Genomic DNA, 15,405 nt, shown 5'->3' with positions numbered 1-15,405 from the left:
CAAGATGATGCTCATTAGCAGAACAATTAACATTAGGGTGATTGGTTAAAGACTCAAGATATGAAAATGAGAAGTTTTCCTATGTATCGGCAATACCGACAAGAAAATACCATGAGGAAAGGTCATGTGTAAATTACCTAGGAACCTAAACTGATGTGAACATTGGAAGATGCTATGGGAAAAAAAAAATTACCACAGGTTTTAAACATTTAAATTATGAAGAAAAAGATCAAATTCCCAAATGGGAATATAAATATGCCAAAAAACTAATATGTGGCTTTAGTGCAATCCAATAAGCATGCAATGGGAGCTTTCTTGAGAACCTGATGAAATGATTCCATGATTAATCTAGAAGAATAAAGAAAAGCCAAGCTCTGCCACAGTCCACACCACTGGGCTTGGAGAGGACCCTACACTTTGTGGCATCCTGGTCTCACATATAAAGTGGAAGAGGCCTCCCTGCCCCCAGCAGACAGGCACATACAGACACACACATCAAATGTGGGTGGAATGGGGAGCAGCCAGGAAGCTGGGGGTGGGTGGGACTAAAGCATCATGGAACTAGGACTGTGTGGAGCTGGGTTAGTGGGAAGAGCTAGGTCGAGGTCGCCCTGTGCTTTTCTTTGCAATTTCCTATGAATCTATGATTACTAAGAAAACGTAGAAAAAGACTACTTGTTATAAAAAAAGTTAAGGTAATAAAATGACATTCATAGATGAATAAAAACTGTAGGGCTTTACTGCCAAGAAATCTTCTCAGAAATAATTTCTGCAGGGTGTGCATCAAAAGAATGGATCATAAAAGTATTTAAGAATGGAAAACACCGAAGAGAATTGAAGAGAATCAGGAAGAAATGATAACACAAAACAGTACCATATTGTAACTCTTAATTACATTGAAGTGATAAAGGTTTTTCTTTTCCATAAGAAACACTGAACCCAAAACCAGTTTTACATGTAAGTTATATGATTTTTTTTTAAAGGAGTAGCTCAGTGGAGTCTTCCAGAACATAGAGAAAAAAAGAGTATCTTACAACTTATTCTATGAAGGGAGTAAAATCTTGATACCAAACCCAGATATGGACAACACAAGAAGGAAAATCACACACCCGTTTACTATACCATGACCACGTTAGTTTGTTTCTGGAATGAGAGGGTGTGTGACTGTTAGAGAAAAATCGGCATTTACCACATCAGCAGGTTAAAGGGAGTAAACTGTAGGCCCATCTCAATACTTGAGGTGGGGAGAAAAGATAAAATTCCTATGGTAGCTGCATTAACAAACAAGGAAAATAATTTCTTTAACCTGATAAAGAAACAAACATTGTCCCAAACAGGGAGATATGAGAAGCACCGTGGAACCACCCCTGAGATTCACTACCAACATTTCCACTCAGCTCCATTGTAAGGGGCTGCAGGCAGAGGGGGTGCATGTGGGCAGAGGGGAGGGTGTGGGTGCGGGCAGGGGTGGTGTACGAGGGGAGCAGGGGGAGGGTGTGGGCAGCAGGGGTGGGCATGGGCAGGGGGGTGCACCTGGGCACCTTGGTGCCTCCAGCTCCCTGTCCTAAGAAGCCCCAATGCTGCAGAACCCAGTCAGTACCACTCAATGAGGCAAAGAAATTACAGGCAAAGGGCCGGAGAAAGGTCTAGAAACAGTTACAGGCTGGGACATCTCCATCAGGGAGGCACACACTGTGTCTGCCAGGAATGGTGGATTTTAAGAGAGATGGCCAGATGCCAGGTGGTGATGAGGGCAGCCCTCGGAGGTGGACTGCGTAGGTTCAAAGCAGGCTGTCCTGCTGTGTAACGTTGGGGATGAAATTTAGCCAGTCATAAAGTGGGAATGAGACGGTGATGACGAAGCCCACAGCACAGTGCCCGGCATGTGGCAAACAGGCAGCAAGTACTCACTTTGTGGCCTCGCCCTTGGCTCGCCTGGGTCCTGGGCACGCACTGGGGTGGGGAGGGCAAGGGATGGTGTTTCCAGGACCTGCCTACCTGCCCCACTTACTCCCTCTAGCCGGACACAGGCCTGCTCCTGCTGTTCTGCTGCTGGGTTCCCTATAGGGCTCCTCCCCTGAGCTGCAGTGCAGGGCTGGGCGGGGGTGGAGTGGGTGCGGGGGATGGGGGAATGGGGGGAATGGGGGGGAGGGGTCTCCTGCTTTTCCTCCTGGCTGCCCAGGACCCTCCCCAATGCGGGGTGTTTGCCAGGGAGCCCCGGCTGGGCGGTCAGACAAGTGGAGTCATGTGCTCCCTGCTTGCAGCTATCAAAGGTCTTCCCCCCAGTGGATGACCCCCTCAGGGTGCCCTCGAGGTTCCAGAGAGGCTGGGAGCGGCCCTGTGCTTGCAGGGGCTGCAGCCCGGGTGGCCATGCGGAGGCTGCCGGGACAGGTGGTACTCAAGCCACGGGGGTGGGCAGCCAGCAGACCCCAGGCGTCGGCCCGAGGAGCTTCGGTCTCCCTGTGTCTAGTGTGGGCTCACAGCCTTCATCCCTTAGGCTGGGTGTGAGATTGTGACAGATCACAGGGTCCAGCGATGAAGAACCCGGAGAGGGAGGCACGCCCCCCCCCCAAGGCCACCCCCCCGCCCCGCCCCAACCCCTTGCCATCCCCGTACTCACGTCATTGAAATGCTTGGTGGTTTTCATGATGTAGGGCGTCCGCTCGTTCTTCTCCACTTTCATCCAGCCTTGCCCGAAGAACTCCCTGCGGGAAGTGAACCCAGGGTGCATGAGCTCGGCCTCCCTCCCTTCCATGCCTTGACTTCTCTGCTTTCTGAAAGGCTTTCACATCTCGGGGAGTAAGTTCTGCGGAGCCCCCAAGAGGAAGGGGCCCTGGGCATGTGGCCAGCTCTGCTTGTACCAGCTCAGGGCCTCAGTGGCCTCATCTGTGAGATGGGAACAAAGATCACACTTTCCCCACAGGGCTGCTGCCAGGCCAAGATGACAGACTCTGTGGGGAGGCGTGTCAGCTGCTGTGGAGTGCAAAGTTCCAGCAGGTCCTGTTCTGGATCTCGCTCCTGACAGGGACACCCGGCACCTCAGACTCACTGTGCAGACACTGGTCTGCAGACAAGGCCAGAGGGGTGAGGAGCCTATGAGCCAGCCAGCTGTGTGTTCTGGCGACGAGGACTGTGTGGGGAGCCCACAGCCATCCGAGCCTCCCAGGGAAGCTGTGTTGGCAGGGACAGTGAGGGACCCCAGTGGGCTGCTGTGGTCAGGACTTGGGGGGAACATGTGTGAGACTCTGCTTCTCCTCCCAGGGGAGCCCATCAGGAACGAGCCAGCCTTTCCCCAGAGATCCAGCAGGTGCCTGGAATGCCCACACCCTCCATGCCGGGGACAGCCATCGGGAGTTTCGGGGGCACTGCCTTTGGGAGAGCAGACACACCAAAAGCCCTACAGTGATTCGGGGCCTCAGATCTGGAGATCCCAATTTGGGGAAGCTGTTCTCGGACAGTTGTCAGAAGCTCACAAAAACACTTAGTTACGAGGAGGTTTACCTCGGCTTTACACATAAACGTGGATCCTGAACACCACCCCAGGCTTCGTGCCCTGTTGGGGAGAGCCGTGTCCTTGTGACGATGCCGTGTATGAACACCATTTGCGCTGTTAGCTGAAGGAGGGGTAGGCGCTCATTTAAACAGCGGGACTACCGCTAGTACCTGGGGGTGACCGAGGCAATGCCAGGCCTCGGGGCTTCTTCAAACTCCAGAGCTGTGCCCTCACTCTGTTCCTGAGGTGCACGTGTGTGCACACGTACACTCACTCGTTTCTGCATAAACACACCTGTTCTAGAGCCCCGGAGTAGGAGCACCGAGTTGGAGATGCTTCTGGAATACTTACTGTGTGTGCATGTGTGCGTGTGCGTGTGCGTGCATGTGTGTGTGCAGAACGTGAGGTCAGGACAGAGGATCCTCCTGCATCCCTGCCCACATGCACATTTCTGTTCCCCTGCAGAGAAGTCAGGTGGCTGTGGAAGCCTAGCACCTTCCAGGGATGCATCAAGGCAGGTCCCTGGCCGGGGGAGAGGTGGCAAGAGGAGGGCCTGGTGCCCGCACCCACTCACTCGTAAGGGATCTTCTTGAAGACCAGGTGGTCCAGCAGGGTCAGCTGCTCCGCTATCTCCAGGGCCGAGTGGTTTTCAAAGGGCTCTGCCTTCACGCCTTCGGCCTGAGGGGAGTTAAGTCCTGAATTAGGCCCTCCTGGATTTCTGGCAGCTTCTCTGCTGTAATCTTGGCCTAGGTTCTGGGGGCTGGGGGAGGGCACTGAGGGAAGGGACGATCTGCTGTGCCCTGGGCGGTGCAAGCCTGTGCTCCCCGAGCCAGCTCGCAGGAGGCTACCTTCCCTGGCTCAGGAATGAGACAACAGAGGCTCCCAGAGGACCCTACTGGCCCACGTCACTCGGCAGGAAATGTGCCGGAGCCCCGGCTAGGACTCCCAGGCTCCCAGTGACCTGTCCCTCCCTATAGGTTCTGTCTGCATTGGTAGCTGCCTCCACATTTCCTTTTAAAACTCATCATCAGGTATGAATTCACAGATGTGATCCCCCTGGGGCACCCAGAAAATGGCAGTCTGGCCTTTGTCTTGGAGTTTCCATGTCTCTGGTCATGTCCCCTACAGGAGAGGGGCCTGTATCTACAGGGGAGAGGCCTGTGTCCATGGGGGAGGGGCCTGTATCTATATGGGGGAGGGGTCTGTGTCCACAGGATAGGGGCCTGCTTCCACAGGGGAGGGGTCTGTGTCCACAGGGGAGGGGTCTGTGTCCCTGGGGGAGAGGCCTGTATCTATAGGGGTGGGGCCTGTGTCCACAGAGGAGGGGCCTGTGTCCATGGGGGAGGGGCCTGTGTCCTCAGGGGAGGGGCCTGTGTCCATGAGGGAGGAGCCTTGCCCACAAGGGAAGGACCTGTGTCCATGGGGGAGGGGCCTGTGTTCACAAGGGAGGAGTCAGGAGTGAGGCTCAACCCCTGGCCTCCAGCCGGGCCACAGGGCACAGAGGGGCCAGCTGTCCTGCCCAGAGGCCCCAGGGGCTGGGCTGAGCTCTCCCAAAGCTGCACTGATCACAAGGGAACAGGGTCTACCCCATATCGAGGGGGCAAGCCCACCTCCTAGACTGCCTGCCCCCCTCCCCCCTTCTTCAACAAATAGCCACAAAGGGCTGCTCGCAGGTCCTGGTCAGACACTGGACACGGAAGCAGCAGAGAACACAGTCCCTGCTCCAGGGAGCTCCAGCCACAGGGCAGGCAGGGACAGAATGTAGGGAAGCAGAGGAAGGACCTCCCGCTGCAGCCTGTGAGTGTGTGCACTGGGGTGTCCATGGTCCCGGGCATGCTGACCCCGGGCCAGAGGCCTTCATGTAGGACTACAGGGATGTGATGGCATCGGGGAGGGACAAGTTCTCAGAAGGTGGTGGGGACACGGGGGCAGGAGCAGCAGGTGCCAAGCAGGCCACTGTGATTGGGGGTAAGGACTCTCATGGGGAGGGAGCCCCCGCGGGAGGTGAGCAGCACAGCCCACTCTCCCGGGCTCGGGATGGCTGGACTGAAGGCCTGAGGACCAGCAGCTGGCCCGGGCTGGGGAGAGGCCTGGCCAGGAGCAGCTGACCCTGCTCCCCCACTCACCCTGGAGACAAGGCGACCCTGGAAGAGAGAATGGAAGCATGCCTGCCCCCACCTATCTCGGGGCCTGTCCAGGTCTTCCCATGAGAAGCCCTTGGCCCTTGGGCTCTCTGGTGAGGCCTCTAGGGCCTCCTCTGCACAGGATGTGCCCCCACAGGCTTGGGGCCCTGGGAACAAGTCAGGGCTGAGGGTAGCTCCTGCGGCGCTTTGTTCTGCAAGAGCTTCAGGATGTTTGCCAGGGAACAAGGGGCTCTCCTGCTCCCAAGGGCTAAACATTCCGGTTAGCCCCAGTTGGGAAACTGTTCCCCTGCGGGGAGGCCCCAGGAAGGAGCCAGCGTCCTGCCCCAAGGGTCAGTGTGGTGTCTGCATGTGAATGGGCCACCAGCACTCAGAGGGCAGGATGTGGGCCCCATGATCCAATGATGTAGGCACGTGTTCCCCTGTGCGGGGCCTCACATATGCCCTACCTGGAGACCCGGCTCCAGGGGAGGGGAGGGGAGTGGACAGGAGTGGAGGGGAGGTGGGGGGGATGAGAGCTGTGGGCATCTTCCTGGAGATGAGGAAAAGAGAGGCAGGGGTGTAACGGGTTGAGGTCCCTCCCTCCCAAAAAGACGCGCTGAAGTCTGAGTCCCTGGTTTCTGGGAACATCACCATGTTTGTAAATAGGGTGTTTGTAGATATGCCCAGGTTAACGTGGGTCCATGAGGCGGGCTCCACTCCACTCCACTCTGCCACTCCAGAGGCACTGGTGTCTCTATGATGAGGGGGACACAGGGGCAGACGTGCATGGGGGAGGTGATGCAGAGACGTGCAGCGGTGAGGATGGCCCAGAACAGGGAAACAGAGATCAGAGATTCACGGCCACAGCCCAGGACTGCCTGGGGCTACCGGAAGCTAGAAGAGGCAGGAAGGCCCGTCCCCTGAGGTGGCCAGGGGAGCACGGCTCCACCAACACCTTACTTCGAATGCTGGGCCTCCAGGACCAGGACCGGACACATTCCTGCTGCTCTGTTCCGGCTGCCCTGGGGAACCCATACGGGAGGGGCCTGCCTGGTCAGCGGCCCGAGCAGTGATTTTGGGGCCCTGGGAGGCCTGGCTCACCATCTGCGTGATCTCCTCCAGTGTGATCTGGTTGTCCCCTGGGTCCTCCTGGGTCAGAGTCCTAGGGGGCGAGATGGCACGGTGAGCCGTGTGCAGTCTGAACCTGGCCTCAGCTCGGCGGTGCCCCTCCCCGTGCCCACTGGAGCCATCAAGCCCGTGGCAGGCTCCCGCGGGCTGCCCCACCTCTGCCTCTGCGCTCTCCTGCACCACGGACATCTCCCTGAAGGTCTGACCATCGGGATCAGCTCCCTGGCCCTCCTGGCTGGGCGAGGCCTCCTCCTGGGGCTCCCTCAAGCCCTCCTCTCCAGGCTTTGGGGAGGCAGTGTGCACGCTTGGCTCCCGTTACACCCCCCCACCCCAGGCCAGGAGCCCCTGAGGGCAGGCTGACTTCTGGTCTGTCCACACCTGGTGCTCGGGCAGCAGCACGGGTGGTCCTGTGGCCGCTGCTCTGACATGTGTGTGGAACGACAGAAGGAAGAAGGAACCCCAGGCCTGGACGGCAGAGTGGGCAGGAGTTCTGTGGAGCCTTCCAGACATGGAGAAACAGAGGAGGTGGGGAGGCCCAGAGGTGGCCTGTGTGTGGGAGGAAGGAGGTGGCGTGGCCTGGGGGTGCAGGGTGCACACCAGGCTGTGGTGGGGAGTGAGGGTGGACTCTGAGTCGGCCACAGTGCTTCGTCCCTGATGTGACAGCAGCATGACCCCTGGGGCAGAGGATGAGGCCTGGGGCCCGCAGGGCCTGGGTGGACAGACACAAACCCCTGGATGTCCACCCTGCAGATGGCACTTTTAGTTAAACTTATGGCCAGGTGATGGTCACACAGAGAACGTCTGGCCCAGGGTGCCACAGCTGGCTACGGTGTGCATGCCGTTCAAGCAGGGCCACCCGATACCAGGCTGCGCTCTTCACGGCACCAGAGGCAGCGTCCAGATCAAGCTCCCGGGCTGAGGGGCCTGGTCAGTAGGGTCTGGGGCTCTGTGCACCTCCTGAGGGAGGGATAGGACCCTGGGGGCCGGCTGTGTGTGTGAGGCTGGGTGTGTGTATGTGGGTACACACATGCAGCTGCGTTTGTGTGCAGGTGTATGTATGGGTGTATGTGTGCAAGTGCGTGTGTGCATGTGGTATTTGCATGTGTGCGTGTGTGCATGTATGTGTGCGACTGTGTGTGTATGTGTGCAGGTGTATATCCATGTGCGTGTGTGCATATGTGCAGGTGTGTGTATGTGTGCGACCAGGTGCATGTGCGTGTGTTTGTGTTGCTGGTGTGTGGGTGCGGGTGCATGTGTGGGGGCCGCGGGTGCTGAAGGTGAGGGGAGCCTGAAAGGCCCCGTGGACTCTGAGCCCAGGGGCTGATGGGCCCAAGCCGGGGCTGTGGGAAGCAAGGTGGACGTCCAGGAGGAGGAAGGCTGGAGACTCCAACTCCGGGCAGGAAGTGGTTGCCAGTCTGGGTCACAAAGAGTGCCTATGGGTGGGGGGCTAGAAGCAGGGAGAATGAGCCTGACCCTGAGCCCTGGCACCCAGGCAAGGCTTGGGGGGACGGTCCAGGTCAGCCAAGTGACAGTGGTGGGGGGACAGCGGCCTTGTGCCCCACAGCCCCGCGCTGAGCTGCAGACACCACAGCTGACCTCACCCCTGCCTCACCACAGCTCTTGGACAGGTGTTGCTCACCCATTTTATGGGGCAGAAAACGGAGGCCGAGGGAGGGGACCTGCCCGGGTCAGACCGCGAGTACAGCTCCTGGCGCCGCGTGGCTTATGTGGCCGAGAAGCTGAACTTTGCATTCCCTCTGACCCTGAGATTGGACCGCCTGGGCGCCAGCAGCTGCCACAGAGGGTGGTGTGGACGGGAGCCGGTGGCTGTACACAGAGAGGAGACCAGGCTCCCCCTCAAGGAGATCAGGTTGGGGGAAGGAGGAAGGACACATGGCCCAGCTGCTGGGGGGGCATCTGCAGAAGAGGGGTGCACGGCCTCCCCACCCCTGCCACTAGGGGCTCCTCCCCCCACATACCTGCCTGAAGCTAGCCTGTGGGAAGGGCTCTTCCCAGCTGCCTGCCCTGTGGAGGCAGAGCCTGACCCCCACCCCCTCTCCGCCCCCCTGGGCCTCCCGCTGAGCTCAGCCAGGTGCCCCCACCTGATAATGTTGGCCGCAGCCTTCCTCTCCTGGGTCAGCAGCTCTGGGTCGTGCATGACCTCCTCCAGGAAGCTGATCACCTTGCATCGCAGCTCGTCATTGGTCTCAAAGTCCTGCGGGGAAGACATGGTGGCTCTGGTCATTGCGCCCTGGCTACCTGGTCCCTGTCCAGCCATACGTGGAGGCTGGAGTTTGTTTCTGCCCACGGAGGCTGGCTGCCTTGTCTTCCTTTTCCCTGGTTGTGCAGCCAGGCACCACGGGGGCCTAAAGACACTCAGGGGTAACACCCTGGGTGAGGGTAAGGGTCATCCCTGGCTGGCTGTGCCCCAAGGCCAGCGCCCTGGGGGTGCAGACAGAGTTGGAGGGAGGGACACAGGCCCCTGTCCCCTGGGATGTCCCCAGTGAGGCCCTGGGGCAGCCCCTTTGGGAGTGCTGGATGGCTGGCCTGGGCCTTTGCCTCTGCTGCCCTGATGTCCTGCTTATCCTGCTTGTTGTCCTGGCAACGGCTCCGGGGGGGGGGTGGCTGGCGCTGGGGCCTCCCACCCACCTGCGAGTGTTTGGAGACCCAGTGGCGGAGCACGTTCAGGACGCGGTTGGTGGCCGCTCTGCGGATCACGAACTCCTTGTCCCCGTTCCTCTGGTCAGGGGGAAACCCTGGTGGCACAGGGGTCGGGGGGACATGAGGGCAAGAAGCCAAGCTTGGCTCTCATCGGGGTACGCAGGGCTGTGGCCGTGGCTGGGGGTGGGTGGCACCGGGCAGGGGCAGGAAGACACCCAGCCACCAGCCCCAGGGGGTGAGCGGTGAGGATGGAGGCCATGGCCTCTCTGGACGCAGTGCATCTGCCTCCGCCTCCGCTACTGGAAGCTCTGGTCCTGGGGCCCCCGCTGCACCCCGCCACAGGACCAGTGCCGTGCAGGGGTGGGTGCTGCGGGCTGGGGGCTTTACTGAGTAAGCAGGCTGGTGGGGGGTCGGCACTGCTCAAGGTGGGAGCAGTGAACCCCGGGCACCCAGAGGGGACAGGTGCCCGTCGCTGCCGAGTGCAGCTGGGCTGAGCCCGGACAGGGCCTTGAGTGGCCCCCTCCCGTGTACCTGTGCTGGCCAGGGACATCCTCCGGTACTTCTCTTTGTTCGGGGTGCCCTCGTTGGCTCCCGCCGTGGCTATGGCAAAGGCAGAGGCCGCGGACAGGGCGCTGCGCGTGTTGTCCAGCTCCCGACACGAGGTCATGACCACCCCGTTGTTGTAGGAGAAGAGGGGGAACTCTGCGCAGGGAATGAAAGTGACCCTCAGGCTCTCTGGTCCCACCTGTGGCTCTTAGAAACCAGGGGTTCAAAAAAAAAAAAAAGAAACCAGGGGTTCCCTCCGGAGCAGCCTCAAGGGGACAGCCTGTCTTCACTGCCCCCCCTGCCAAGGGCTTAGCAGGAGGAGGTGGGGCCGCTCCCCTGCTCAGGGCCTGGAGGGGGCGTGCCACCCCCAGGGTGGTCTCGGGGCAGGGGAAGGCCCCCCTTCTCTGCTGAGCTGCTGCTGGTCCACAGGAAGTCCCCAGCCCGCTGCCCCGTCCACCTCTGCTGTTCCTTTACCCCCGCGCTCTGGGGGCCTGGCTGCCTGCGGACGGCATCGCGGGATCCCTTCCGCTCTCCGCCTACTGCGAATGAATGTCCAGTGTCCCGCGTCAGTAATTCCCACTGATGGGCTCCCGGGCCCAGGGGTGGGCTGGGCCCTGCCCTCCACGCGCTGCCCGCCCCAGCTAGCTGTGTGGCCTCGGGTGAACGGGGACGTTAACACCTACCTCAGAGGGTGTCAAGGTTACAGACATGAGTATTAGTGTTGCGTGAAATGCTACACGCCCGCCATGGGTCGTCCGTGCTAAATAACACTTCGTTTTTAGCAGTCAGAGCTGGAGAACCTGACTCTGGAAACCTTTCCTGTCATCTTTAAGTCTCTGGACGGAATTCCACACTCAGGATGAAGTAACAGCACTTACGCTGTAGCAGGCAAGGGATTTATTTTGAAAACTCAGAACTTATTTCTGATACTTGGCGCCCACGATTGGGCGGCCCTGGGACTCACGGGGTCTCCCTGGAAGGCCTGGACAGCTTGGGGATTTGGGACTCTGGCTGTACCTGGTCCGCGGGCTGGAGGCAGGAAGGGCCACCCGGGAGGTGAGCCAGAGTGCCTGCCCTGCCCTGGGCACTGGGAGCCACCGCGAGGGGACCCCAGATGCCTCAGCATCATGAGGCAGGTTTGGGGGGGGTCACGACCTGTCAGTGTCCTTCCTCGTTCCATAACCAGAAACCACCTGGCGGCTCCACGGAGCTGCCCGACCACGGATGGACCCAGCCCAGGGCTCATGAGCCCGGTTCCCCATGAACCTCCTGCCCTCCTGCGTTGGTGGCACCATCCGGTCTAGGGTTGGGGTGACTAGGCTACAGAGGGGCAGCTAATGCCTGGGCCCCGCCGTTGCCCTCGGGCTGTGACTCATGGCAGTGGCCCTGCACTCGGGGTCACTGGTCTTGCGATGGGGACGCCCACCAGCCTGTGCTCAGTGTGACTTGCTGCCCTCCCTGGCCTGGGCCTCCACGTCCTCTGGGAATCTGTGTGTCACTTCTGAGTGCTGAGCTGTACCTGAGGAATTTTTGCTTTTGACTGACTTTGGCGTTGTTGGCGATTTGGTTGGGGACGCCTCAGTGTCCCCGTCGTCACTCTGGGTTTGATCGTTATCGGACTCTTCCCTCACGGAGACTTCTGAGCCTGGGGGAGAGAAGAAATATGCCACGTCTCCAGGAGTCATTCATTTAAACATTCAGGCCTATAATTTATTGAAGCAGATCACAGCAGGTTTGGGATTGACCTGCGATGACGGCATGACAGCTTTATTTGCCGTGGGGCCTGTGCCAACAGGGGCCATGAGTCTCCAAGATGGCTTTTTCCTCCCCAGGCTTCTCAGACCTAAAGGGGCACATCTGGGACCTCATCAGGACGCAGGTGCTGACTTGGGAGTCCAGGGGGTTGCACAGCCTTCATGTGCCCCCAGGGGATACCCATGTGGCAGGTCATGGACCACACCCTGAGTAGTGAGGTGCTGTGCCCTGAGACCCCTCGCTGTGTGTGTGCATGTGTGCGTGTGAATGAGTGTGCCTGTGTGTACATGTTTGCGCAGTGTGCATGTGAATGAGTGTGCATGTGTGCATGTGTATGCCCATGAATACAAGTGCACACATACATATGTGTGTGTATGTACACATCTAAATATGAGTGCATGGGCATGTGTGTATGCATGTGTACATGTGTGAATGCAAGTGCATGTGCATATGTGCAGTCTAAATAGGAGTGCATGTTCAAGCATGTGTGCATGTGAACACGCGCATTATTGAGTGCATGTGTGCATGTGCACGTGTGTTTCATGTGTGTGCAAGTGCGTGAAGCATCCTCATTAGGGTGACCACCTGCGCCCCCTGCCTGGGAAGTCCTGCTTTGCCCCTGTGGTCTCATGCCTCTCTGGTCACTATAAAAAGGGTCCTGGTTTTGGCGGTAACTTGCAGTCTGCCCAACCTTGGGAGACTCGTGGTTTATGCACTTTGGGAAAAAGGGACGAGTTATGTTAAAAGTGAGCTCTTGGTCCAAAGCTCTTAATCTATCTGATCCTCAGTTTTCCTCAACTGGAAAGTAAGTGAAATTACACTGTTTTGAGATCCAGACACACCTTCTCTTCAGAAACGAATGTTTGCACACACACGTGCACACACAATTTGGTGCACAATTACACGGGTTCTCGGGCCCCTTGATCACTGGCCGAGGAGCCCTGTTTGAGACCACATTTCAGGACCGTCTTGTATGAAATTTCAGAATGTGACAAGTGCAGATTCATGGTGGGTTTAGGTCATATGGTTTACCCTGTCCTTTGTACCCGCAGGTTGGCATTTGGGGCTGTTCCCTTGGTGACAAACTTGGGTGTGCACATCACCTGTTTATTGTATGTGTCATGGTGAAATGTCACTAGGGGACATGGGTCACTGGGTTTCCTCCCCAGCCGTTCCTGTTGGTGGCGCTCCCTGCCTCCCCTCCCCTTGACGCACAGAGGAGAAATCCTGACCGACCTCAATGTCATTCCAAAGGCCTCTCTCTCAGGGCCTGGGGTGTGTGCTTCTGTGTGCATGTGTGCGTGCATGCATTCACACACATGCATGCACACTGCACCTGGGGTGCCCAGGATGTGTCCTGAGCTGAACTAAGAGAATGGACCGACCATCCAAAGAGACGCCCTCTGGAACAGTCAGGAGCATGGAGAGTAGGGAGTTTGCAGCCTGTCCCTCCTGGTCTCCGCGCTGTCCCCACACCGAGTGCCGGCTGTCCTGATCACACCATGCTCTACCCTGCTCTGGTCCTGCCTGCTCCACTGTGCTCCCTTCCTTCTGGTGAAAATCTAGATTTCCTGGAACCCCAGAAAGCCTACTCTGACTCTGCAGACAGTGTCCCCAGCCCACCTCTGGTGCCCCTCGAACATCCCTTGGACACAGTACATCAGACATCCCCACGTTCATGTGTGGCCGTGTTGCTTGGCCGCATCGTGAATCCCAGCGTGAAGAAGCTAGGTCTGGTGGCCTCTTCTCTCCCGGGCCTGCCAGGGGCCAGGTCAAGGACCCGCCCCACAGACAGACAGACCCGGGGGAATGCACGACAAAGTGGCATTGTTAGGCACCTGACCACAGAATCGCTCATCAGATGCCCTGGGGTCCCTGCAGGCTGGGCTTGCACGTGTGTGGCCACCTCCTGCCCAGACTCTGCCCGCCACCACCATCCGCTGGGACCCCCAAGCCCTCCTGCCCTGGGGCAGCCTGGTGGGGCCTGGGGCCAAGGGGATGGCTTGGCCCGCACGTCCACTCACTCTGCTTGCTGAGAGCCACGGGCTCTTCGGGCTTCTCAGTGGCCGTTTCACCTTCGTCTGGAATCTTGTTGGCAAAGCTGCTGGATACGAAGAGCTTGCTGGTGTCCAGCGTGGCCTTGCTGAAGGGGGACACGGCCGAGTACAGGCTGGTGTAGCCGTTGGAGCTGCAGCTGAGGGCGGCCAGGTCCAGGGCCTTGCCGCCCGTGATGATGGGGATGTTCAGCGACAGCTTCCGCCGGCGGCTGGGGGATGACGTCTTGGTGATGGACAGGGGTGGCGGTGAGGAGAACTTGCGCGTGGCGCGCGGGGACTTGGGAGGGTCACCATACAGAAGCTTGTTGTTCTGGCCGCTGGCGAATAAGAGCTCTAGTGATCTGTGGGGTGGGCGGAGGCAGAGACCAAGGGTCAGCGTGGGCCTGGCTGCCCTCCCAGGCCAGGGGGCTCTCTGTGTCCGCTGGGGCTCCGGGGGCGGCAGGACATAGGGGGCCACCTCGTGACTGATGCCCACCCGGCACCGCTCGCCTGGACGCACTCCTTGAACAGCCGCCTGGGAGAAGCTGCAATTGCAGAAACAGACCCCAGGGTGTGATTCGTGGAAACAGAAGCTGTGAGCAGACAGGTGCTACTGGGTGGGGGGCACAGCCTCACCGCTGGGAGCGGAACCACTGATTTGAATCGAGGAGCCTGACTCCCTCGGCCTCGGGCCTTCGCTCAGCTTGGATCTGGCCTCTGCCAGGTCAGGACGACTTTGTCCTGATTCCCTGCTAAATTCTGCATCGTGCAAGCCCTTCCGTGGATACGCTGCACCCTGAGTTGGAAACTTCCCAATATTACTTTTGGGGGACACTTCATTGGGAAACATCCCTGGTGTTTTGCTAGGATTGCAAGGGTTGCAGGGAAAACATTTCCTTTGCCCACTCTGGCTGGTTGTGTCCTTGACACCCTAGGAATCGAGGCCAGTTTCAAGTGCCACTCTTGGGACGCCTGGCATCTGGGCCAATCCTCTGAGCAGGTGCGTTTGAGTGGACACAGGGCCAAAGGGCAATGTGATGACATGGTGTGGCCACAGGTCTGCATGTGCTAGTAAGTGTCCCATCTTGTGGTCTGGGCAGGGGCATGGCCTTCCAGGGCACGCTGAGCCTATGGATGCCCCACCTCGACCTCACACAGGTCCTGAGGGTGCTTATGGATGGGGAGGCTGAGGCTCAGAGACAGGACACCGCCTGGCTCCAAACCCCAAGTCCTCTGCCTGTCACCAGGGCGCTCGACCAGACTCAGGGCAAGCCTGGGGCAGGGGTGGAAGGCGGGGTCTCCCAGCAATCCTGGTTGTGCCCCTACCTCCTCACACCGGGGCCCACGCCGCAGGGCCAGGCTGGAAGCGGCTGACACGCATGTGATAATACACTCAGACGTGTGGACCGGGTCTGTGTTCTGCAGAGGACAGACCTTCTCTGGGCCCCTGGGAATAGTCTCCTCCACGTGTGAACCCAGCCTAGATGGGGGTCTGTCCAGCTCTCTTGGGGCCCCTGGAAAGCTGGCTGCCGAGGTTTCAGAGGGTCAGAGGAGAGAGACAGCCCTGCCCTGCCCTGCCCTGCCCTGCCCTGGTGGGGCCAGAGCAGGTAGGCAGTGAGTGCTGGAGTGGCCAGGCTGAGGAAGTGGGGACACGGGGGTGCAC

The 15,405-nt window shown here is 59.0% G+C and overlaps 1 protein-coding gene across 2 annotated transcripts in view; it reads right to left on the bottom strand.

Moving 5' to 3' along the window:
* The window catches only part of RASGRF1 (Ras protein specific guanine nucleotide releasing factor 1), a 93,398-nt gene that overhangs the window by 15,061 nt on the left and 62,932 nt on the right, over positions 1-15,405 (bottom strand). For both annotated transcript variants that reach the window (XM_077874582.1, XM_077874592.1), the window contains 8 exons: positions 13,731-14,104; positions 11,471-11,596; positions 9,937-10,107; positions 9,394-9,500; positions 8,847-8,959; positions 6,718-6,778; positions 4,068-4,171; positions 2,621-2,705 (listed from right to left, as the gene is read on the bottom strand). In XM_077874582.1, the coding sequence (XP_077730708.1) occupies positions 2,621-2,705; positions 4,068-4,171; positions 6,718-6,778; positions 8,847-8,959; positions 9,394-9,500; positions 9,937-10,107; positions 11,471-11,596; positions 13,731-14,104 (1,141 nt within the window). The remainder of the gene's footprint in view (positions 1-2,620; positions 2,706-4,067; positions 4,172-6,717; positions 6,779-8,846; positions 8,960-9,393; positions 9,501-9,936; positions 10,108-11,470; positions 11,597-13,730; positions 14,105-15,405) is intronic.

This window comes from Canis aureus, chromosome 2, assembly GCF_053574225.1.
Source record: "Canis aureus isolate CA01 chromosome 2, VMU_Caureus_v.1.0, whole genome shotgun sequence".
Taxonomy (NCBI): Eukaryota; Metazoa; Chordata; class Mammalia; order Carnivora; family Canidae; genus Canis; species Canis aureus.
This window is presented reverse-complemented; position numbering and strand designations above follow the sequence as displayed.